The following is a 24,600-nucleotide window of genomic DNA, read 5'->3' as shown; positions in this document are numbered from 1 at the left end:
TACATATTGTTTATTGTATAATAGAACTTTGCAACTTGCAAGGTTCAGCATACAAAATACAATATACATTTATCTATATATTTAATTTCATATTGTTATTTTCGAAGAAGACCTACCATATATTCCATTTCTAATGGATAATTAATCCATGCAACGATTTATCTACGTCACGGCTTTTCGTCTACGGTCTACAACTTGCACGTTACAACTTACAACGTTTTTTTTTTTTTTTGTAATTTAAATCATACTGTCAACAACTCTGGATACAAATATACAATCATACTATTGAAATATTGGTAAACAACAACGTTGGTTTCTTGTCCAATCGGACGTGAAGTGTCGCATAAATGTGTGTATGAAGCCAAAACATGGCTAGAGTATATTTTTATTTTCTTATGGTATTTTCAAATTACAAGGTGCAAAAGAAGACACTATACAAACTCTTGGAAAATAGGCCATATATAATATTTATAATAATAACAAGCCAAAAAAAAGTAAAAATATCCTATTAAAAGTACTATGTTTAGTATTTATGCATACTTCTATAGATTTTAATATAATTAAATTTAAATAGTTTAGTTATACATTATATGCAATTAATAAAAAATGATGAATACAGTATTGAATACAAAAAGATGAAATAAATTCGAATAGCATATTATTTAATGTTTATACTTTAATGAAATTAAATTTCCATTGATTTAGTGTTTATGTATATTTTTATAAAATTTAGTACAACTACATTTAAATACTTTATTTATATATGAAATTAACAAGTCATATATCAAGTCCTTATATAAGCAGGGGAGAGTTAACGCATGGTTTAATTGTTTAATTTAAAATAATAGAAATAGTATATAGGACATGTTAACGTGTCAAGTTCTACAGAGCATCCTTCAACTATATATAGGATTAGATGAAACAAATTCAACAAAAGGTAACAATAACATATATCTACGAAGGGTAAGAAACTTAACAACCAATAAAATTAAAACATTTTACGAAATTCCATAATCGCGGTTCTAAACTAATTTGCGCACATACATTCTTATAAAATTTTGTCTTAAAATATATAAATAAACAGAATTATACTAGATTTCTGGATCGTTAGATATGGTTGTTCCTAGCTAGCTATGGATGTAAGCGCAACTACTCTACAGTTTTTTTTTTTTTTTTTATTCTACAGTCTTGTAAGGTGTTTTCGGTATATGCGACTCAAATGCAATAGTTCGTTGTTGCATATATGATCGAGATAGTGTATGTGGTGCGTCACATCTTTTGAGAGCAGCGTGACATGGTCGAATGACATCCACACCCCCCATACAATAGCATTTACAAGTAGGAGGGTAAGTGTTAAGGAGCGATGGTCTCGATAAGTGATAACCCATTTTCATGATCCAAGTGAAGAAGATGAGATACCTATTCTTTTGGAGTCATGGGAGAGGTCATGTGGCCCCTTGCTTTCTTTGAAACTCTACTCTATCCGTTGGACGTGTCATTGAATCACTGGTGTTTTTCTTAGTAGTAAAAAAAAAATCACATCATAGTAAATTAGTAATGAAGAGTTTTTATATAGCTCAGTTCTTATTATTTTTATTTTATTCAAGAAAGATATATATGAAACAACAGAGCAGACGAAAAGGAACAGTGACGCCCATATCCTAGTCAGGGACGTGACTATGAGAACCTCTGTTTTTTCTCAACTCCCCAACCAGCCAGAGACTAAATTTATGAAAATTTTCTTATCAGGAAACATTGTTCATCAGCAGATTCAGGACAGTAGTAAAGAAAAAACAGGCAAACAAAAAAAAAAAAAACTTTTTTGTAAGAACAAATCACTTGTGAAAAATGGAGCCCACAAGCCATACCTTGCTAGCTTGATCTCTCTTTCGTTTAGGTTTCTCTTCTTTCAATTTTTTTTTTTGTTTTCAATTCTTTTAAATTTTTTCACTTCTCCCAACCCAATCTCTTCTGTCTTTCTCTTCCTCCTTTTGAAACAACAACATTACAAGAAAATAGAAAAAGATCTCTCTGAAAGAAAGAAAAAGAGAGAGAGTGTGTGTGTGTTTTTGTGATTTGACAGTGCCCATGTTTCTGTTTATTGGATAAGGACCTCTAAAATTACTTACTTTCTCTAGATACTTTTTTTTAAAAAAGAGACCTTACTATTTATCATATCTGTCTCTCAGTGTTTGAAACTCAAACTGGTAAGTCTCTATCTAATTGTGTTCTCACTTGTTGCGGTAATTGAACATGTCTTTATAGATAAATTTCACTTCTGTGTTTTGTTCTCTTCTGTGTACTAATCAAAAATTCAATTTTTCTTTATTGTTTTTTGAATATTCACATTATAAAAATCTAAACTTTTTTTTTTTGTCTCCCCTGTTTAAATTTTTTTAAACCCCTAAAAAAAATTAGAGTCCTTTTCAAAGTCTATCTGTAAATGGCGATGCATTCGACTACTCAATGAAAGCTCTCTAGTGTTCTTCTTTCTTATTCTCTCTTTTAAACACCTCTCACTTTCATCTCCTTTCTCATTGATTGTTACTTGAATTTACAAAAAAAATCTCGTTTTAATTGAGCTAAGCTTCTTCTTCTTCTTCTCTTCAGGAGATAGTGAGTGCTCTGTTAAACCCTTAAAGTATCTTTATCTTCTGAAGTTCTTGTTGTTTGCTTAGAGATGATCTTGGTGATGGTTGTTTATTCAAGAAGACGCCGAGCTATGTAAGTTTCTCAGATCTGAATCCTCTGTACGAAAATGTAAATATTAATTTTTATTAAAAATTAAGAGTTTTTTTTTTTATATTATGATTATTTTATTTCCCTTTCTGCTTAGATCTGCAATGTCCTCAAAATCAAGTATTTTCCTTAAAAGAAAAAATCATGATTCCTTCTATTTTTCCCTTATTTATGAAAAGAAACTATCCTTTTTAACTATTCAAGATTTAAAAAAAATCATCATTTCAACTATTCAAGAAACAAGCTTTTTGGTATATATACTCTAGAAGATTTCATTGCCGTTAACTTACATTTCTTACCAAATTTGATTCTAAAGCTTTGTAAACCTTTTTCTAGGGTTCTTGTCTGTCTAAATCTTGAATCTTGAATCATTTTAGCTCAATCTTGAAATCTGAAAAATCCAAAAATCTCTCCNATTTTCCTTAAAAGAAAAAAAAATCATGATTTCTTCTATTTTTCCCTTATTTGTGATTAAAAAAAAAAAACTATCCTTTTTAACTATTCAAGATTTTCAAATATCATCATTTCAACTATTCAAGAAACAAGCTTTTTGGTATATAGTATATATACCCTAGAAGATTTCATTGCCGTTAACTTACATTTCTTACCAAATTTGATTCTAAAGCTGTGTAACCTTTTTCTAGGGTTCTTGTCTGTCTAAATCTTGAATCTTGAATCATTTTAGCTCAATCTTGAAATCTTGAAAAATCCAAAAATCTCTCCTTTTCAACACCTCTGTTTTGACTCTTTTTGTTTTGTTTTGTTTCTTGTCTTGAATCAGATTGGCTTCAATGGATTATTCATAGGCTACATTTATGGGATTTGATAGATTGTTAATTAAGGCAAACTTGTGGTTATGGATTCTCGAGGTGACGACAGTTCTAGGTTCGGACAATATCCGACAAAGCCTTGTAGAAACATGTCTTCATCTTCATCAGCTGCTTTCTTCTCAGCTAACCAGTCTCCGTTCTTCTCACCAAGATCTCCTAAACCCAATCAAGAACTCTCTGAATCCACTAGGTCTGATGCTCAGTGCGATAGCTTTGATCCTCTTAGCTCCAGCTCTGGCTTTCAAGACCCGGAGCTCGGGTTTTTAGCCGCCGCCGCATCACCACCACCTCCTCATCCTCAGTGTCAGAATCTTGAAGCTGCTGATCGAATCGCTTCGAGTAGTGTGATCTCTTGCACTCCTTCTAGATATGGAAGAGGGCAAGGGGAAGACTCTTCGTCGTATACTCAGACGTCTTCTGTTTCTGTTTCTTATAACAGGTTGAGATGTTGTGATGTGTTTATAGGGTTACACGGTCAGAAGCCTTCTTTGCTTAGGTTTGCTGATTGGCTTAGAGCTGAGTTGGAGTTTCAAGGGATGAGTTGTTTTATGTCTGATAGAGGAAGATGTAGGAGTACTAGGAAACAGAGAATAGTCGAAAGAGCCATGGACGGTGCATCGTTCGGAGTCATAATCCTAACGAGAAAGGCTTTCAAGAACCCTTACACGATCGAGGAGCTACGGTTTTTCGCAAACAAGAAGAATCTGGTTCCTGTTTTCTTTGATCTGTCTCCTGGAGACTGTCTTGTGAGAGATATAGTTGAGAAGAGAGGTGACTTGTGGGAGAAACATGGAGGGGAGTTATGGGTTTTGTATGGTGGGATTGAGAAAGAATGGAGAGAAGCGGTTCACGGGCTATCTCGGGTTGATGATTGGAAGCTTGAAGCTCATGAAGGTAACTGGAGAGATTGTGTTTTCAGGGCGGTTACGTTGTTGGCAATGCGGTTAGGGAGGAGAAGTATAGTGGAGAGGTTAACGAAATGGCGGGATAAAGCGGAGAAAGAGGAGTTCCCGTATCCGAGGAACGAGAGTTTTGTTGGGAGGAAGAAGGAGTTATCAGAGTTAGAGTTTGTTTTGTTTGGAGACGTTGCTGGAGATTCTGAAAGGGATTACTTTGAGTTAAAGGCGAGGCCGAGTAGGAGGAAGAAGAATGTGACGTTAGGGTGGAACAAAAGCGGTTCAGCGGAAGAACGAAGGAAGAAAGGGAAAGAGAAAGTTGTGTGGAAAGAGTCTGAGAAAGAGATTGAGATGCAAAGTACAGAGCTGCCTTTAAGGAATCAAGTTAAAGTAGGGAGGAGCACGAGGAGGAAACGGTCGATGAAGGTTGTTTACGGGAAAGGTGTTGCTTGCGTCTCGGGTGAATCAGGGATTGGCAAAACTGAGCTGCTTCTTGAATTTGTTTACAGACATCACCAAAGGTATAAGATGGTTCTTTGGATAGGTGGTGAGAGCCGTTACATAAGACATAACTATCTGAATCTTTATCAGTATTTGGAAGTTGATATTGGGATAGAGAATGGTTCGGATAAAACGCGGATGAAGAGTTTCGAGGAGCAAGAAGATGCTGCGGTGTCCAAGATTAGAAAAGAGCTGATGAGGAATATACCATTCTTGGTGGTGATTGATAACTTGGAGAGTGAAAAAGACTGGTGGGACTCGAAGCTTGTGATGGATCTTCTTCCTCGGTTTGGAGGCGGGACTCATATCTTGATATCTACGAGACTCTCTCAAGTTATGAATATGGAGCCGTTGAAACTCTCTTACCTCTCTGGTGCTGAAGCTATGTCGTTAATGCAGGGGAATGTGAAAGACTATCCTGTTTCGGAAATGGATGCATTGAGAACGATTGAAGAGAAACTTGGAAGGTTAACGTTGGGATTAGCTGTTGTGGGAGCTATATTGTCTGAGCTTCCTATAAACCCTAGCCGGCTTCTTGATACTATAAATAGAATGCCTTTAAGAGAGATGATATGTAGTGGCCGGGATGGGACTTTGTTGAGAAGAAACGGGTTTCTGTTGCAGCTGTTTGAAGTGTGTTTTTCGATCTTTGATCATGCGGATGGACCGAGAAGTTTGGCTACAAGAATGGTTGTGGCTAGTGGCTGGTTAGCTCCTGCACCGGTTCCAGCTTCTTTATTAGCTTTGGCTGCTCATAAACTCCCTGAGAAGCACAGAGGTCCGAAGCGGATGTGGAGAAGACTAAGACGCGCTATAAGCTGCGGTTTTACGTCTTCCAACTCTAAGCGATCAGGCACTGAAGCTGCTTCTATGCTACTTAGGTTCAACATTGCACGAACCAGCAGCGTCAAGCTAGGGTTTATACAAATCCACGAGCTAGTGAAACTCTATGCAAGGAATCGTGTACTGGTCAACGAGAATGCGCCAGCAATGGTTCAGGCAGTGATAAGCCGCGGCTCGACGGTTGAAACAGCAGAACAGATCTGGGCGGTTTGTTTCTTACTGTTTGGTTTCAGCAACGAAGCTCCGACTATTCAGTTAAAGATAACAGAGCTGCTGATTCTTGTGAAGCAAGTAATCTTGCCTCTAGCGATCAGAACGTTCATAACGTTTTCACGGTGCAGCGCAGCTGTTGAGCTACTCAGGGTCTGCACAAACGCTCTTGAAGCGGCTGACCAAACGCTAGTGACACCGGTGGAGAAGTGGCTAGACAAGTCACTTTGCTGGAGACCAGTTCAGACAAGCGCACAGCTAAACCCTATTCTATGGGAAGAACTAGCTCTGGCTCGAGCCACCGTGCTAGAGACTCGGTCTAAGCTGATGTTACGAGGCGGTCAGTTCGGTTTTGCTGATGATTTGATCAGAAAAGCGATCTTCATAAGGACATCAATCTCAGGAGAAGATCATCCTGGGACAGTGTCGGCTAGAGAGACATTGAGTAAGTTAACGAGGCTTTTATCCAATGTTCATCAGATTCATAACACTTCACCGTAATAGAATTTAGGACTTTCTTGTTGTAAAAGTTAAAAAAAAGGTTAGAGAGTTTCTTGGTTCTTTTTTATTATCATTATTTTTAGCCATAAGAGTTAGATTTATACAGAAGAATCTAGTAATAAAAAAGCTGTTAAGTAAGAAATTTGTCAGAGAATCCTTTTTTTGTTTACACAGTAAAAGCTCTGAATTTTAACAGGCTCATTCTCAAACTGCACTTTTAACTTTTTCCTTTGAAGTAATTCAGGTTGAGGACAAAACTCGTGAATATAGAGTTTTTTCAAAGAATATCAAACAATCAAAATATAATTTCTACATAAAGAAGAAAAAAGCAATAAAAAGAACACAAAGCTTGTGAATAATGTTGCAAGAGCAACAATGAATGTTCATCATACCACCAAGCTAACTCCTAATGATGCAAGTTTAATCAAATCTTTTGTACCATTTTGTCGCACTTGTTGTTCCGTGCTCTCTGATTATGATTCAGGGAGTATCAATTCCTGTGGAAGAATACAAAAAATACAAGACTCTTTAAGTGACTCGGGTAGTCGAAACTGTACATGAAAAGGGCGGTTTTAAATGTTTTACAAACCTTGTCGCAAACAGGACACGCCTCGCTTCTTTCCATCCAATCAAGAATGCATGCGAGGTGAAAATCGTGGCCACATTTAGTGAGCAGTTTCGGGTTTTCAATATCATATTCTGCAAACAAACAAAAACAAAATGAACAAAGATATTTACCTAAAGGTAACTTTTTAGTAAGTAACTTCGAATGATAAAAAAAAAAAAATATACCTTCTAAGCAAATTGGACACTCATCGATTGTTTCTCGATCCTTTTTCTTTAGATCAAAATCATCAACAGGCCAAGTTTGCTTCTCTGGAACAACCTGTGTGATTCCAGGGGCTACTCCGCTCGAATTGCTCTGAACTATTGGTAATTTCTGTGGCGTAGTTTGAAGATTTCTATTCGAGAAGGCTAGAGGTATAGGCGGAGAAAGCGGTGAAGTGTATGTATTAGAGAGAGAGGAAGGCGGCGCAAGAGATAAGGGAACATGCTCATCTATAGTTCTAGAGTTCTGCAGACAACAATCAAAACATAAGAAAACACAAAACCTTTCATTTGTGTTCTTTTAACAAGAAAGAAGAAAAAGAAGCTCTACTTCGGGTATACTCGGTAGACAACAACAACAACCCATTGATCTTTAGTATTATAAAGTTTTCGAGACAGTTTGAAGATCAGTGAGTGTATGGCAGCTCAAGACACCTGAAATTGACAAAATTTTATAAAACTCCAGCTTTGTGATCATAATTTGTAACTGAAAAAACCAAACTCAAACACCAAACCACTTTAATCTATACAACAAAGGGATAGCGTATATGTGAGTATCTACTTCAAATACACTCAAACCCCTAAAAAGTATATGATCCTAAGAACACTTTGAGCTTATTTAAAAAAAAAAAAAAAATCAAATAGCTTGATTCAACACAACAGTATATTAAACCCCAAACTAGGTTTACCAAAACAGAGATACTACAGTTACAAATTTTACAACCCAAACCCTAGTAGACAAAGAACAGGAAACAGAGTGATTTAAAAATAGAAGACAGAAGAATCAAGAAACTAAACAAGTGGGTTGAAACAGAACCAAAAAAAAAAGAAAAGAAAAAAAGAAGCTATTTCCTCAGAAAGACCAAACATAACAAACCAAAACAGAAGAGAAGAAGCAAACGAACAGAGTTCGTGATCCTACGAAACAAAAAAAATAAAGTGACTTTTGTAACGGAGAGAAGAAGAAGATGAAAAGGGGAAAATATGAATAATTACCCCAAAACAGAGAAAAAAAGCTATGATCTTTGGAAGCTCTTGAGGTTTTGTGTTGAATTAAAAAAAAATCATGCGAGAATTTTCTGATGGCGAAGACTAAGCTGCGACGAAAGAGGCGACTTTATCAGAGAGAGAGAGAGAGAGAGATAAAATCAAGGGAATCACAATTACTCTAAATTGTTATTTTTGGTTTGTTAATCAAACTTTTTTTTTGTGTATTTTATATTCATAAATCACAAACCATATCGTACAAGGAAACTCCCCAGATTTTTTAAAATATTTCCTCCTTTTAATCTATAAGGATTTCATGATTTGACCACCAATGGTTATTATTTTATGGGATGTTTGTAATAATAAGCATATATAGGTACTTTATAGCTATTTAAGAAAATTTTAAATTAAATGATTGTATAATCACCTTTGTTGTTTAAGGGATAATCTTAAATCTTAAAGTTATGATTCATATTTATCTTTTATGAGAATTAAATTAGCAAAATATTAATAAACCAGGAAAAATACTTTTGTAAATAATTAGTAAAAAAAATTGGATATGATTTATTAAAGGAAAAAAAACGGTTAGCTACAAGAACTATTGGTGAATACATGGTCACACATGCCAAATATACTATTGTATACTTAACTACATAAAATATATGTATTACATGACCACATGCATGAACTATATAACGTTATGCGGTTAACATCATAGACATATAATTCATTATACCGGTCAATTGACTTCGGCAAAGACCGATGTTGACTCCGGCGAAGACCAACGTTGACTCCGGCGTTGACCAACACTTAAAAAAAAATTCTAAATTAAAAAAAAAGTTATTATAGTAAATTATTTATGGGTTTTCATGATTAAAAGAAAATTTTTATTCAATATCCAAATATTTTGTTTATATATCTCTAATATATTCAATCTTATAATTAATTACTTTTTATTTTTCAAGCTAAAGTAAATAGTTAAATAAATATCATTTATAATTATTTTCAAGATAAAAAAAAATCATTTATAATAATATTCAAGATATAAAATCATTTATAATAATATTCAAGATATAAAATCATTTATAATGATTTTCAAGATATAACAACAATTTATAATTATTTTCAAGATATATATATATATATATATATCTCCCATAATCAGATTATTTAATTACTACAAAATCAATAAAATCAAATTCAACTACTTTCATTAGAAAATAATATGCAAAATATTGAGTATATGACTATTTACTCTAAATTTTGCATGGTAAATGTTATATAAAAAATTATACACTCTTCACTTTAAAATTTACATACTCAAAATAACATATAAACAACAAAAAATTAACAATATTTACTTTTAACATATGAACATTTTCATTTTTACTCTCTTTTACATAATTACAATATGTTAAATTAATTTTTAGAATTTTTTTTAAGGTTTGGGTTCTCTATATTACATTTAGGATATATTTAAAAATATCTTTAGATATTGAATTAACATATAAACAACAACAAAAAAAAATTCACAATATTTACTTTTAACATATGAACATTTTCATTTTTATCCTTTTTAACACAATTACAATATGTTAAATTAATTTTTAGAAATTTTTTTAAGGTTTGGGTTCTCTAGTTTACATTTAAGATATATTTAGGAAATATATAAAAAATAATTAGATACTGAATAGAATATTTTGTAATTAATAAAAACCATAAATGATTTAATATTTTTTTGGTCAATGCCGGAGTCAACACCAGTCTTCACTGGAATTAATCAATCAGTATATCAGATTATATGTCTATGGTGTTGAACACATGACGTCATATAGTTCATGCATGTGACTATGTAATACATATATTTCGTGTAGTTGAGTATACAATAATATAATTAGTATGTGTGACCATGTATTCACTTATACTTCATGTAGTTAGCCATCTATTTTCCTTTATAAAATATTATCTGNGGGGGGGGGGGGGGGGGCAAAGACTAAATTATTTATTTAGTGACATATCTTTTGATAACTTTGTGTAGTTTTTCTTTTTTTCAAGAATTCCTTGTAGTATTTCAATTTTCAAGTCTTTATTATCTTATAAAAACTAAAAACAATAATAATAAAGTATGAAAAAAACAGCTATTAGAGTTACATAATTATTAATACGTTACTAAAGCTTGCTTAGTATTGTGATTGGCTCCTGAATCAACCCTTATACAAATATTCGGTGGCATTTCTTCAATCTCACGTTACGTTACTACTCTCAAGTTTAAAATTTTCAATTTGTTTTGGTTTTGAAGTTGATTTTTAATCAATGAGTAATGGTAATTACAAGAATAGTTTCAACTAGGCGATTTTGTAACCGCATGTTAGGGAGAATCATGGTTGGTTGCTACGTCGCACTACGGGCCCATTATCCATCTACTTATTATCTGTTGCTAAGAAAATACCAAAATTTTTCAAATACTAATATGTATATTAGTTTACGTGTACGAATCCCTTCGCTCCACTACGAGCGACCTTTTGATTTCATGTCGGTCACTAAAACACTGAATAGCATTTTGCTGATAATAATAACTATGTCATCATCACACTATTTAATCATCCTTTTTGGGCATATACGCAACAACACAAATCAAAGCTCTTTCGAGAAACGAGTGGTGATTTTTAATACAAAAAATTAGAAACAAAGAAGTGAGTAACAAGCATCACTTACTACATACACTAAAAGAAGAAAAGGGGGAAACAGTGAGAAATCGAAGAATCTCAAGCCTTGAATAGAATTTCAACGGCTTCAAAGAAGAGAGGAGCGATCTCGGGTGTTGGAGTCTTGACCGCACATTTCAGACCAGGATGACCCACCATGGCTGTTAGTTCGATCAAGAATGGTATGCCTCTCGGGACTTTGGCTGAAAGATACAGGACGTCCTGGTTTCCATTCTTACGCTTTGCTATGAAGAACATGTTTGATGCAGCGAGCATGTCAAGCGTTGACTCCACGCCTGTGATGGTTATCCCAGGGAATTCCTTCTGCACCTCGTTTGAATCCGGTAACGATCTCCATGTCTAATCAAAAAGAACAAATGTTTTATAACTCAGAAGAACTGGTGTTTAAGGCTATGACATATTGGTATGATCAGAACTGGATAAATATCTTTCTTCAACTAATAACGAATCGAGAAACTTAAATCAATGAAATCATATCCTATGTTAAGATCTAGAGCACCCTAACTTTCCCAGGCTTCTTAAAGGACAAACATCAAAACCTGTCACTAATTACTCAACAATCTTAATAGTTAATACAATAAGACCTTTTCAACTTTTACTCAATGTAGCATGTTGTACCATTTTTAATGAACTCTTTATCATATAGTATTAGTCTTTTACCTCGAGGAAGGTTCCGCGTTCCATCCTACCATCTTCTGAGAAAAGAGCGTGAAATACAATCTTATCCTCGAAGTACCAAACAGGCTGCTGGTTATTTTTGACGGCAACTTGCAAAACCGAGCTGGTTGGCCCAGCAGAAATGTTCTGGGACAATGCCATCGGCAACATTGTCCTGAAAGATGCTCCGGGTTGCAGAGACGGAACCTATAATAGTAAAAACCTGGATATCAGTTTCAGCAATCCAGGATAATAGGCGTGGATGTATAGCATATTAACTACTAGTACCTGAAGAGGTCCAACAGCTGCAAGGCCAAATGAGTTTTTGTTGAACTGAATCATGAAGCCATCAAGAAGTGACTGCGAGTTGTTCTCAAGGAGCATACTGTAGAATACTTGACCATCTTGTCGGGTTAATTGAGCGCTGATCTGCAAGCCTTGACCTTTTGAAGCTGGCAGGACAACAGGCAATGGACGACTGCAATCAAATGATCCAACAAGTTTCAGTTGTGAAAAGCTAATCCAAAGCACAAACAAAATGTGGCCTAAAAAGCCTTTCAATGCAATATATTTTGTTCACCATTTAAGCCAAACTCACCCTAACGGAGCTGTGGGTTCATCTACAGGGACAATTGCAGCATCATCTGACCCCATTAGGTCACCAAGCAGATCAGGCACAGGAGCTGGGGCAACTGCTGGCTTAGGGACATGGCCTGTCGTGGCTGGAGGGGAAGCCGCACCATCAACCGGATTACCAGATGTCTCAGGATATCCTGTTTCGCTCCCTTCTATATAGTCCTCATCTTCTGTTTTCTGAACTGTGGTTTTCAAGCGGGTTACAAAAGCCTCTGGAGGCTTGTGATACACAGAGGACAAGGTGGCAATATTTGTAAGCAGCTCATCCAGGAGTGACGGATCAAGTTGGTTTGAGTCGTCAGTAATCACAGGCTTTTCAGCTAAAACAACATCTTTGGCCGCCTAGTCAAAAGAAGAACACTGATAATTGTTGTTCATTGTCCAATGTGCTTGAAGTAGTTAAGTAGTATAACATATCAAGAAAACATACCTCGGGATCAGTAGATAGAAGACGCCAGTAGATGTATGCACGATCCCTGAGATCAGGATTATCTGTCTCGACAGTAGCATTATTCAAGACAACCTGAAAAATTGAAACATGGCAAAAACCAGGCCTGTCATCATACACATGCACTTTAATTGATTAGTAGAGCAATACGTGTTCTCCATAATGGTCATGGCAGAACCTGAATCATTTGTTGTGGGCCTTCAGTCGGCTTCTTCAGAAACAGTTTGACTGTAGCTGTAAGAAGCTGCAGCTGGACCTGTGCTGGTTCCTCAGGGAAATTCTCCAAGAAGCTTTCAAGAAGTTCATCCGCATTGTCGATTCTTTCAGCATATTCACCAATGATCCAAATCATAGATGCCTTTCAAGATGCCAGCAAATGCAAGAGTACAAATTCCACTGATTTAAGATTTATTTCGGATGGGAAGCTTACAGCTATTTTACACTATGCAAACGACAAATTTTATTACCTTAGCTTCTGGTTCATCCAATGTATCTAGACTCTCACAGAGTGTTGCAATTATGGACTCATACCTGTACGTTATTTTGAATAACATAGCCGAGATTGAAGGAATATCAGCACTTTCAGAAGCCACAACCAAGAAAATTAAAATATATCAAACTTACGTGTTTGGATATCTTCTAAAGATATCTTTGATGACTATAATGGCCTCCTGAACAACATAGTTTACTTTGATCTTGATCAGCTCAAGTAAAACACTGATGCACCGTTCAGCTGCTCTTTCTAGTTTGATGGCACATCGGCCTATTGCACGAACAGCCTTCCGAACAAAATCAACATCTACTTCCGTGGCATACTCTTTAAACTCCAGAAGAACCTACATTGATATGGTCCAGAAACCATCATGATTTGCACCAAAACAAAATAACTTGATTTAACAGCAGATGAGAAAAGTGTAGTACAAAAGATTACCTGGTCTATGTTTCTGTCAGAAGCAAGTTTTATCATAATCTCTAACTTCTCCATCTTGACATAAATCGGATCATTATACTTGCAGAAGAATACCTAGGAAAAAAAACATGATAGCATTAATAATAAATATAAGAATATATCAATTGCTTATTGCTTATTCCGAGAGTCTCTCTACAAGACAGGATCAAGCTACCTTGATTTCATGGGCAAGAATAGTGGGTCTTTTTTGGACAATAAGGTTAATGTTACGAAGCGCGACATACTGTATCTCAGGTTCTGCAGAAAGCAATGTAACTAGGGGAGGAGCCATCTTCTTGCAAAGGTTTCGAATCACATCTGTACTAGTTATAAGCTCCATCTGCTGAAGGATCATCTGGAAAGCTCACGGAGAAAATGAACAGAAGAGGAGAGGATTAGAAACTAAGGGAAATATAGCTGACACTTCACAAACAATTTTGATAATAGATGACATTCCAGTGAGATATATTTTTTTAAAGTGTCACCTTAACAGCTGAAAGCACAACAGCACAGTTAGCGTGTTGCAACCTTGGAGTGACTCGCTCAACAATATTTTCAGCTTCACGAGGATCAGTTGCTTTATACCTCGACAAAGCATCTAATATAAAAACTTGACCCCATCTGTGAAGAACACAGACAGTATTATTAGAAATGAAAAGTATAAATATGTATCGAGCAAGCAAGCAAGGAAAAGATAGTCGTTTTATGGATCCCATTCCCCAAGTTCAAAACGATGACTCCTTTATCCACACAGAAAACCTTCAAGTTCAGTAACAACAAAGACATCCTAAATTGCCACAATTTTAGGTTTGATACACAGTAAAATGCATAAATAAACTGATGCTAGAAACACAAGAAGCAAGCCCGCAACTCAACAGACTATCCTACTGTCAATATTTAGGCCAGCGTGTACGTTCTCCATAAACAGATGATCTGACTAAAATTAGTCAATCAGACACAATCTGAGTGAAAGTACGATACGGAAATTAGGAACCACTTACTCAGTACATTCATTTAAAGCTGTAAGGAGCTTTGTGAGGGTGGTACTATTGATTTCAAATACGGGACTAGTACTATTCTCTTGTATCTCTGCAAGGGCTGCTACAGCATTTGCTACAACCATTGGATTATTGTCTGATATTAAATCCTTTAAAGCTTCAAGGAACCCCCTATCCTCAACTAATTCAGCATTTATGTCAAACAGTTTAGCAACACAAATAGCTGCTGTCTTGCGGACATATGGATCATCATCCTGAAAAATGAAAATTGCAAAAGGCCAGGAAAAACAGAAATATGTCATCAGTCAAGATAAAAAAAATTCTTGAGGGACACAAACTTTTTGCTACAAGTTGCAGGGACAAGGTAGCGTAAAAAAAAACTCAACCTTAAGGCATTTTTGAAGAGGATCACACAAATACTCTGTGATCTTATCAACACGAATACAGCCCATTGTTCGCACAGCCAAAGCCCGGATCAATGGATTTGGGTCTTGTGAATCCTGCCAGATACAAAGCAATGATGAGGTTTTTTAGTATATTTTCGTCTTCCAAATACAGAGAAAGACCACGAAACTTGATATACTAGGTATTTTTGTTTGAGTAAGCTATATAAAAAAAAAAAAAGTAGCTTAAGTGTTACCTTTACAAAAGTATTTACTGCGAGGATAGCAAGATCAGGCTGGCTTTTTGCATAGTTAATCAGATACAAGTAAACAAGCTTCTTCAACTCTAGATTCTCCGTTTGCATGCAATTGACAACATCAGTGAAAAGTGATGAAACATCCTTTCCAACGGTCATTGCCGCAATAACTTTCTTAACAGCATCTTTCCTCTTATCCTAACAAACATAATAAAGAAAAGAGGGGTAAGAAAAAATGAAGCAAAAAGAGAAACGCATGCCATCGTCTTGAATCAGTACCATTAGCATCTTATTTGTAAACTTGTGCTAGACATTGTAATGAATATTTCATACTTGAAGATTACTGTATTCCTACATTTCCATAGACATTTACATTGAACGAAGAAAATGAGATTTTAATGAACAATCACTGATCGTCCACAACCAATGCAATTGATCCAGATTCAAGACTTATATGATCCACACATATCCGCGCACTAGCCATTTACATATAACTATGACATACAACCATCATCAATCTTTCCAATTAAAACAAAAAACCAATCTCCCACTAAATATCAACAAAAATATTACCGATCAATTCGAATCCAGAATCATAGAGATCTACCAGAGTCAAGAGTTACGCAAAATTCAGCGAAGAGATTAAAAGAATTGCGGATCACAGATCACAGATCGAAAATATGAAATTAGACGATAGAGAAGAAGGAAGAAGAACCTTGTACTGAGAATTAAGCTCTTCCTTGAGCTCAGGGATCTCTCCCTTCTTCGTAGTCGAAAAGTATTTAGAATCATGACCGCTCATTTCTCCCTTCTTCTTCAACCACCTCCACACTTCTCCTCCTCCCCGAGACGATGAGTGATGATGACACAGAGAGAAGACGAAGACGCGAAATTGCTAAAACAAACGACCTTTTTGTTAATTTTAGCCCAGATTTGGGTAATTTTTGTAATTAACAAAAGTAACAGGTCAATTCAAAATAATAATTAATTACAATTTGACCCTGATAGTTATAATATTTCTCGAAATTGCGTCATAACTTCCCCAGTCAATGCCAGTTGCCACCCTGGGAGGAAAACTTCTTATTGTTTTTCCCTTCAAGTTAGACGGATGAAGTTAGAAACACGTTTGTGAGACTTTTTAGCAAGTCTCTGGATCCTTATCGCTTGTCTCTCTCTCTGGCTTGACCTCACGTCGTCATCGAATTAATCAGATCCGTGAGAAACATGGCGCCGAAGTACGATATGGAGAAGATGGAGCTCCGTAAGAACTTCCGTAACGTTTGGCATACCGATCTCTCCCACAGTATCCAGAACGATACTCCCTGTAATTTCTCACTCTCTCTCTCTCTCTCTCTCTCTCTCTCTCTCTCTCTCTCTTTAACATTTTTTGGGGTTTGATTAGTTTTTTTGGGTGTTGATCTGAGCCATTTCTGTGTTGTTGTTGTCGTTGGTGTTCGCAGATTGCTGCTTCGCATTGTGGTGGTAAGCTTCGATTGATCTGAGTTTTATTTTCGTTGCTTACTCTCTCTGTATTTGGAATTGACCACGATTTGACTTCGAATTAGGCTGTTAGATCGGCTTGGTTTTGTGGAGTGATCTGAATTTTTTTCACAGATAATGAATTTGTGCTCATCTTTGAGCTTGGTACTACTAGAGAATGTGTAACATGACTTTGACATTGTATGATTTGTATGTTTTCGGGTTTTTTTTTTTTTTTCTCCTTGCAGTGCCCCTTGTGCATCATATTTGCTTCGCAAGCGTGCTCTTTACAATGACATGTCAAGGTATTTCACACATTCATTAACCTTCAGAGAGATCAGTTCTAGCTTTATTTGTTTAGTTTTAAGAAGATGCTCTTTTTGGTGTCTCACAGGTACATTTGCTGCGCTGGTTACATGCCTTGTAGCGGTCGCTGTGGAGAAACCAAATGTCCTCAATTTTGTCTTGCCACTGAGGTACAGATCTTCATTTTTGTAAACCATTAGCTTAGCTTTAAATGAAGTCTTTTCTATAGACCTATTTCAATTTCAGCATCTGAAAGCGTCCTGTAAAACATATGCATACAATCTCAGTCATGCCTAGTTTTGACTTGTGAGGCAGCATCATGAACTGTTAGCAAATTTCCGGTTTTCTAAATAGCAGAACAATCGCAGGTATTTTGCTGCTTTGGAACCTCTGTGGCCTCCACTCGTTTTCTTCTGCAAGATGAGTTCCAAATTCAGACGACGCAATGTGACAACTGCATCATTGTAAGTATCCTCATTGCTCAGACCATACTGGTTACTGACACTCACAAGCAACTAGAACAGAAACAAACATATGATAAACGAATGTCGTCATCTTTGCTGTCTTTTTGGTTGTGTAGGGTTTCATGTTTTGCCTCAGCCAAGTGGCTTGCATATTCTCCATAGTTGCATGTATTGTCGGTATTGATGAGCTTTCAGAAGCTTCACAGTTGCTCTCTTGTTTAGCAGACATGGTTTACTGCACGTAAGAATTCCCCCAATCAATAGTTTCATTTATATTTGATCAAAACCCGATTGTAACCTTATATTCCTGACATATTGTATTTTGCTTGTTTGCAGAGTTTGCGCATGTATGCAGGTAAGAGTGATGATATCAACCATTCTGATCTCTCCCTACTTATAAATCCTGCTTTTAGAGGCTCCTGAATTGAATCTTATAACGTCTATAATGCTTCTGCAGACACAACACAAGATGGAAATGGACAAGAGAGACGGTAAGTTCGGCCCACAGCCAATGGCAGTGCCTCCGCCTCAGCAAATGTCACGGTTTGATCAAGCCATCCCACCCACAGTCGGTTACCCTCCACAGCAAGGTTATCCACCTTCTGGCTATCCTCAACACCCTCCACAACAAGGTTATCCTCAACACCCTCCACAAGGTTATCCACCTTCTGGCTATCCTCAACACCCAGCTCCACCAGCTTATTCTCAATACCCTCCAGGGGATTATCCTCCTCCTGCTTACCCAAAGTAATCACTCTTTGCCTGGTTTCTATACCGACCTGGAATTTTAATTTCCATCTTTTCTTGTTTTACTTTCACGTCGTTAATATATATGTTCACTTTCTGGTTACGGGGTCACGCGTTGAACGTTCGCTGATTGTTTTGAGGTCGTTGTTTGTATGAGATTTTGACCTCACACGTTGTTCTTGTTGTTTTCTGAAACGTCCCTCTCGGACTAAGAGATCCGATGAATTTTTCCTTTCCTTTTGAATGATCTCTTTTTCGAAAGTTGAGTACAATACAATTATCTACGAACTGTATATTCTGGAAGAAACAACATATGTTCTCAATCCTCATAAAAGAGGTATTAAGTAAATTTGTGGTTGTGAATTGTATTTGAGAAAACATTGTATGAACTATCAAATACTGCGAGAAGAACTTGGACGAATGGGGACTGGATCTCAAAGAATAAATTTTTAATAAGGTGGCAAGAAATTACGAGGGCTAAAAACTCTAATTTTTCTTCCCTTTCAAAAATAAAACAAAATTAATACAAAAACTATATTAAAAAAAAATTACTTAAGTTCAGTAACTTCACCTGCTCTACATACACCAACATTGATCCATAAAGTATTATTCCTCTTTGTTTGTAGCACTCTGCAACAGTTCCTCCTAGGTGACTGTACAAACAAAACACAAGAACCATTACTTCACAACATTCACTTACGTTTTAACCATATTCTAAATAGGATAGAAAAAATGTTACTTACCCTCTCCCATAGATGAGGGTCTGGTTTCTTGTATACGACAATGGTGTTAATCTCAGCTGGGTTACTCATCTTCCACCGGCAAGAGGGATGGGAAACACGGTGTATTTTGTATTCACTAACCGTCGTGTTCAGCTGCTTGTCGAATCTCGTGCTCGACATGTAAAACACAAACGGTTTTTGGCACGGGTTACGACTAACCGGCCTTGTGTTGAATGCGTAAGCAGTGTAATCCGCCCGTTTGTACCAATTCAAGAAAGTTCTAGAAGGCATTTCCATTTCCCGTGGAGAAAATATTCCACGGAAGATTTGAACCGCGTATCCCCACGATACGGTAACGGTCCAGCTCTTGTGCTTATCATAACATATCGACTGCTGTAAAAGCCCGGCAGAGTCGAGCTTCATAGGTTCCGTTAGCTTCTTTAGAGCATGGACACGCGTCATGTTCGGGAAAATCGGTTCCACAACATCGAGATGGTGCATTGAGACGAACGGTGTTACAGGATGTGCAGCGAGGAGACCGAAGAGGTTCCCGTAGACGTCATACTGAAAACAAAAAAATAAGTTTCAGATGTTAAAAACTTAAAACGGATCGTGGATTACACGCATCAAAGGTACGCGTAGGAATAATGAGAAGAACAGGTCATTAAGTGTAAAAACAGAAACACGGGTCCCACTCATTACAATTAGCAATCTATCTAACTAAAGTGAATTGGACGGACATTGAACTACTCACGCGCCGATTTGTCGGTACCAAACCACGGAAGAAATTTGCCAATATTAGCATCCAAACAAAATAAAACAGAACAAAGAAACAAAACTGTAATTATCAAACATTAAAACATTGAAAGCTTATTCTAAAATCTTCAAAGTTTGGTACTACTCCTTAAACTAGAAACAGAACTCTTAAAGTCTTCTATACTTTGTTGAGTTTAGATTCCTTCTTCCAAAGTTGTTAACATAATTGATTGAAGAAGAACACCAATGTTGCCACTCAATAATCAAAATTGCTTAAACAAAGCAATCAAAGCTATCAATTTTAAGTTCTAGTTCAAGAGTCAACATAATCAAATACCAACTTCATTAACTCCTCAAGAATCACTAATTCCGTCCTTAAAACATCAGCAATTACTACCCATTACAACCAATTGGTAAGAAGCCTAACACTAGCTAAGTTCTTACCTGATGAAAGCCAAGTTCTTTAGTGAGTGGAACACCAAGTTCAGCCATACAAGCTTGCATGCGATCATCTGAACCATACAAAGCAGGATACCTCTGTATACACCGATCTTGCATCTTACTCAAAGCTTTAGCCAATGGATAGCTAATAGCAAAACCACCTCCACCATAAGCCATACCATACGAGAAAAAAATGTTCTGTAAATGAGATTCCGACAAGCTCCCAATGTAATACATCTGCTCATGGTCGTACTTCCTCAACACTCTTATCAGATTATCAGTGACAAACACCGTATCGTCATCACCCATCACGAACCACCTCACATTCTTCGGACCTAAACGAAGCATCTCAGACACAATCCTCGAGATCCGTAACGCCGAGCGTTGCCCTTGCTTGTTCGTGTAAGGAAACGAAGCAGTTCCGGCGGAGATTTTCACCGGAGGGAGAAGCTTTTCGTCTTCGTCTTCGTTATCATCATCATCATCATCATTAACACTCTTCTTCACCTCTTTATCTAACCAAACGTAGCCACGCATGTGTTTCGGTTTATACCAGATCTTGATATACTCTTTCCTCTGTTTCCATAGCTTAGACGACGCAGCGATCCCAAACACCACGTGGTTAAGATCCGTAGGCTCATCAACCCCTGTTTCTTCTTCTTTCTCCTCCCATTCTTCACGCCGCCGTGAAGCAGCTACAGAGGAGGAGGAGGAAGGTAAAGAAGAGACGTTGGAGGAAACGTTGGTGGAGAGAGCAGAGACGGTGGTGAAAGGAGTTGAATCGTCACAGGAGCGTGAGGTGGAGACGAGTTTAAGCATGTAGATAATGTAAGTGAAGACGATAAAACAGATTAGCCAAACCATAAGTTTTGGACCGGGTCGGGTTAAAGACCACATTCCGGGTAATGAAGCACTCGATGAGCTTCGATCCCATATCGGTTTCTCCGACGAATCTTTCTGGTTACCTTTCATCCAAATTACAGAAAAGTAAACAAGAAAGATCCAAAATTTGAAGAAACAAAACTAACCCTAGTGTGTGAATCTTTAGGAGAAGAAGGAAACAGAGTATGTGTGTTCTTGAGCTATGGATTCGTCATCCCAGAAGAGAACGAACCGAGAAAAATGGATCTTTCTAGCTACAAAAAAGAAAGATCAATGAGAATGAGACTGTTGATGCCAGAGAAATCGAGAAAATAACGGAAAGACAAAGTTTTTTTTTTTTTTTTTTTTTCAATTTTGTTGTTGTGAGCTTTCTCTCTATGGAAGACAGATAAAAGGTGAGAGAGAACGCAAAACACTCCCACTAGAAAGAAAAAAATAACTAGAAAAAGGTGAAATTAATATTATTGAAAATTAATACAATGTGGTTGTTGTCTTTATTTATTTATTTATTTTAATCAAATTATTTATAATCTATTTTTTTCATGTTTTAAATGTTAATTACCGTATATAAAACTGAAAAGGTTTGTGTTCTTTATTGTAAGAGGAAGCGGTCGGATCCATGAATGAGTTATGGGTCCTGCTCCTCATCGTCTGCCCACGTGGGCCACTAGGAACTATCTACGTGTCACTTTCTGTCCTAAATTTAAAAGCTAAAGCCAAAACCTACGTCGTTTCATAGGCTCGTTTCTCAGATATAGAATGGTTAATTAGTGCTAATTAAGAGGCTATTAACATTGGCTTCATCATCATCACTCAATTTGTTTCGGTTGTTGTGATACTGTTTATGTTCAATGCTTATATTAGGTTCGTTCTATAATTAAAAGAAAATACAATAGAAAGATAAGTAAGTTCAAATAATGAAATAAATACTGTTAGATTTGAGTCTTTCCACGTGTTTGTTTATATTTCACCCTAGATTTGGTTCTCTTCTGTTGGAATTGAAATAAATAGGTATTGGCTTTAGACTGGTTATTTAAAATTTGGACATCTACAGCTAGAAATTTGAAAATATATTAACGTACTGATTGAGAATATGATGCCCATAAATAGAACGTCAACATTATTACGCGCCAATGATCAGTACAATCTTAGTATATATATAAAAAATAATATATATGTAAACATTTACTGTCGTTTAAAATTGCAAAAAATAAAACTTGAGCTTTTAGATTAAAAAAAAAAAGGTGGAGAAATATGAAAATAGAGCACTGATTAGTATGTTGTTGTTGGAGAAGGCGACTGATAATTGTAACCACTACTATTTTTGGTGTTTGACGTTTGTAAAAAGTGTATTTGGTATGTTTTTGCTGTTAGCTCCATATGAATATATGCTTGATTGGAAAACGAATCCAATATCAAACTTCTCCCATAACCAACTCGTAAGAAAACGATTGGGCTCTTTATTGATTTGGTTATTTGAATTTCAATAACTATGAAACTAAAGAAGATAAACAAATGAGAAGGATTTACCCCCATTAAATTATTGCATTACATTCTCCTTTGGATTCTTGATTAATACTGATTTTTGTCCTCTTGTTAATTTGGTAATCTTTAAATGGAATTATGAAATAAAATAATAAAAAGCTGCATATACTACCTGCTCTATATTCTCTAATTATTATATTTAGAGATCTTTGGTCCCAGCATTAGGGCTATTGCACAGGGATATCATATTCTATTGTCCACTTCACATCACATGATTTGGTTTATATAATATTGTTCCCTAGATATCATTGCTTGCTCCATTTTTTTTTTTAATTTAACAATTAGGCTCATGTTTGATGGATCTGATTTTGGCCAAAGCCCATTAGCTCTGGATGAAACACTAAGCTCATACAGCTCAGCTCTAAATGAGATTGAGAGAACTTGTAAAATACTCAGCTCTTACAGTTAAGGTAATATATATATAGGTCAATCGGTTTCTCCAACCTGCAGTAAGAGCCAAAACCAAGTGGCTTGCGGAAACTGGTATTGGTTCATGAATAGTGGTTTGGTTTGGAGCTAGGGGGCACATGCCAGCTACAAGTTGCAAGTGGTTGCTGCAAGATAAAACAGAGCAATATCTAATGGGCTTATTTATGTGTTTTGCTTGCATAAACAACGTAAATTTGATCTTTAGTGTTTATAAAATTGGTGGACAAAATCACTAGTGAATGGAACCATATCAGTTATTTACTTGATGCATATAAAGTATAAACTATACATTAGTACAAAATTCATCGTTTGATCACTATATAATTCACAAAGCACACATGGTGCTTCGAAAATACACAAACCAAGTGATCGACTTAAAAACAGCACCAAACTGCACATTGCACAATGTCTACTAAACATCTTACAAGGGTTTATTACGCTAATTAAAGACTCGGTTATTATTTATTAGAGACGATTTATATTAAGAGATTCTTATTAAGAAAGAAAACTTTGGCAGATGCATGCAACTAGCCATCTTCATCGTGGCTAGACCATGATTGAAGAAGGGAATACATGAGCAGTGGACCAACAAATGGTGTATAAGGCGGTGGTCTACTAAAGGCAACCATAGGCTCTACCGTTTCCTCGATCTCCTTCATGGTTTCGCTTTCGCTATTGTTCCCGTTCACAGGTTTCTTGGGTACAATGGTTCTTACCACTTTACCTGATTCTCATAAAACAGAGTCACTCTTTTCGTTCTCTTCCTCATGATAAATCAAAAATCATATGAAAATGTGAAAGATTTTAGATAAAACGAGTTTACCTTTTGATCCTGAGACCTGGAAGATCGGTTTGAGCTTGTCTATAAGAGCAGGAACACGTCGCATGAGGTTATGATCTATGTTGGTCTCTCTCTATAGCTTCACCTATCTGGAAATGGATAGGAAAAAAAATTCGTGAATGTCATAAAGCAAGCAAGAACAGTAGAGTTATGTATCAAATCACTGCAACATCTGAGAAACTCTAAACCATTCACACAAATCAATGATTTATGTATAAGTCTCATCAAGAATTTCAAGAAACGATTGGTTTTGCAATATGGAATCAAGAACTCATCAAGCAAAATAAGAGCAGAACAAAAATATTTTACAACTGAAGTTAATCTTCCTAGTGATCTAAAAAACAGAGGAAACTTGATATTAAGCAATAAAGAAATTAAGATTATAAGACAACAAGTAGGAAAAAAGAAAAAACAGAAATTGTCACAGAGATTAACGTAAAGACTACGATCGATGATGATACTTACCAGATTTCAAAAACTGAGCAAAATCAAATGAGTGTCTCAATTTCTCCTTTTGCAAGAGCTTTTGCTTCAGACTGTACAGATTTGTTCTAGTTGGGATAATTCAATGTCAGTCTTAGCAGAGGAAGGTTTGAGAA

The 24,600-nt window shown here is 36.1% G+C and overlaps 6 protein-coding genes across 8 annotated transcripts; 2 read left to right on the top strand and 4 right to left on the bottom strand.

The window, feature by feature from the left end:
* LOC104717966 lies at positions 1,952–6,713 on the top strand. 2 transcript variants are annotated; one of them, XM_010435603.2, is made up of 3 exons: positions 1,952–2,207; positions 2,611–2,724; positions 3,521–6,713. In XM_010435603.2, the coding sequence occupies exon 3, from the start codon at positions 3,596–3,598 to the stop codon at positions 6,518–6,520; it is 2,925 nt and encodes a 974-aa protein (XP_010433905.1). In that variant the 5' UTR covers positions 1,952–2,207; positions 2,611–2,724; positions 3,521–3,595; the 3' UTR covers positions 6,521–6,713. The 2 variants fall into 2 exon arrangements, with proteins under 2 accessions (XP_010433905.1, XP_010433907.1); XM_010435605.2 differs by lacking the exons at positions 1,952–2,207; positions 2,611–2,724 and adding an exon at positions 3,204–3,292.
* LOC104717967 (RING-H2 finger protein ATL80) lies at positions 6,731–8,570 on the bottom strand. 2 transcript variants are annotated; one of them, XM_010435607.2, is made up of 5 exons: positions 8,345–8,570; positions 7,680–7,783; positions 7,313–7,595; positions 7,110–7,219; positions 6,731–7,017 (listed from the first exon to the last, which is right to left on the bottom strand). In XM_010435607.2, the coding sequence occupies exons 2-5, from the start codon at positions 7,713–7,715 to the stop codon at positions 6,994–6,996; spliced, it is 453 nt and encodes a 150-aa protein (XP_010433909.1). In that variant the 5' UTR covers positions 7,716–7,783; positions 8,345–8,570; the 3' UTR covers positions 6,731–6,993. The 2 variants fall into 2 exon arrangements, with proteins under 2 accessions (XP_010433909.1, XP_019086565.1); XM_019231020.1 differs by lacking the exon at positions 8,345–8,570 and having other exon boundaries at positions 7,680–8,203.
* On the bottom strand, positions 10,903–16,287 carry LOC104717965 (beta-adaptin-like protein C). Its single transcript, XM_010435601.2, has 15 exons — positions 16,105–16,287; positions 15,390–15,587; positions 15,136–15,249; positions 14,753–15,003; positions 14,237–14,372; positions 13,927–14,106; positions 13,734–13,826; positions 13,427–13,638; positions 13,270–13,333; positions 12,981–13,160; positions 12,785–12,877; positions 12,317–12,696; positions 12,007–12,196; positions 11,722–11,925; positions 10,903–11,400 (listed from the first exon to the last, which is right to left on the bottom strand). Exons 1-15 carry the CDS (start codon positions 16,189–16,191, stop codon positions 11,101–11,103), a joined length of 2,682 nt encoding a protein of 893 aa, XP_010433903.1. The 5' UTR covers positions 16,192–16,287; the 3' UTR covers positions 10,903–11,100.
* On the top strand, positions 16,441–18,624 carry LOC104717964. The gene is made up of 8 exons (XM_010435600.2): positions 16,441–16,713; positions 16,850–16,871; positions 17,117–17,173; positions 17,263–17,344; positions 17,543–17,638; positions 17,755–17,879; positions 17,975–17,993; positions 18,096–18,624. The coding sequence occupies exons 1-8, from the start codon at positions 16,614–16,616 to the stop codon at positions 18,387–18,389; spliced, it is 795 nt and encodes a 264-aa protein (XP_010433902.1). The 5' UTR covers positions 16,441–16,613; the 3' UTR covers positions 18,390–18,624.
* LOC104717962 lies at positions 18,798–21,616 on the bottom strand. Its single transcript, XM_010435599.2, has 3 exons — positions 20,308–21,616; positions 19,129–19,671; positions 18,798–19,038 (listed from the first exon to the last, which is right to left on the bottom strand). Exons 1-3 carry the CDS (start codon positions 21,274–21,276, stop codon positions 18,934–18,936), a joined length of 1,617 nt encoding a protein of 538 aa, XP_010433901.1. The 5' UTR covers positions 21,277–21,616; the 3' UTR covers positions 18,798–18,933.
* Positions 23,397–24,600, bottom strand: LOC104717961. The gene is made up of 3 exons (XM_010435598.2): positions 24,467–24,600; positions 23,984–24,090; positions 23,397–23,884 (listed from the first exon to the last, which is right to left on the bottom strand). The coding sequence occupies exons 2-3, from the start codon at positions 24,045–24,047 to the stop codon at positions 23,688–23,690; spliced, it is 261 nt and encodes an 86-aa protein (XP_010433900.1). The 5' UTR covers positions 24,048–24,090; positions 24,467–24,600; the 3' UTR covers positions 23,397–23,687.

This window comes from Camelina sativa, chromosome 10, assembly GCF_000633955.1.
Source record: "Camelina sativa cultivar DH55 chromosome 10, Cs, whole genome shotgun sequence".
In the NCBI taxonomy this organism is placed as follows: Eukaryota; Viridiplantae; Streptophyta; class Magnoliopsida; order Brassicales; family Brassicaceae; genus Camelina; species Camelina sativa.
Note: the sequence above shows the minus strand (reverse complement) of the source record. Positions and strands in the feature narration are given on the sequence as shown.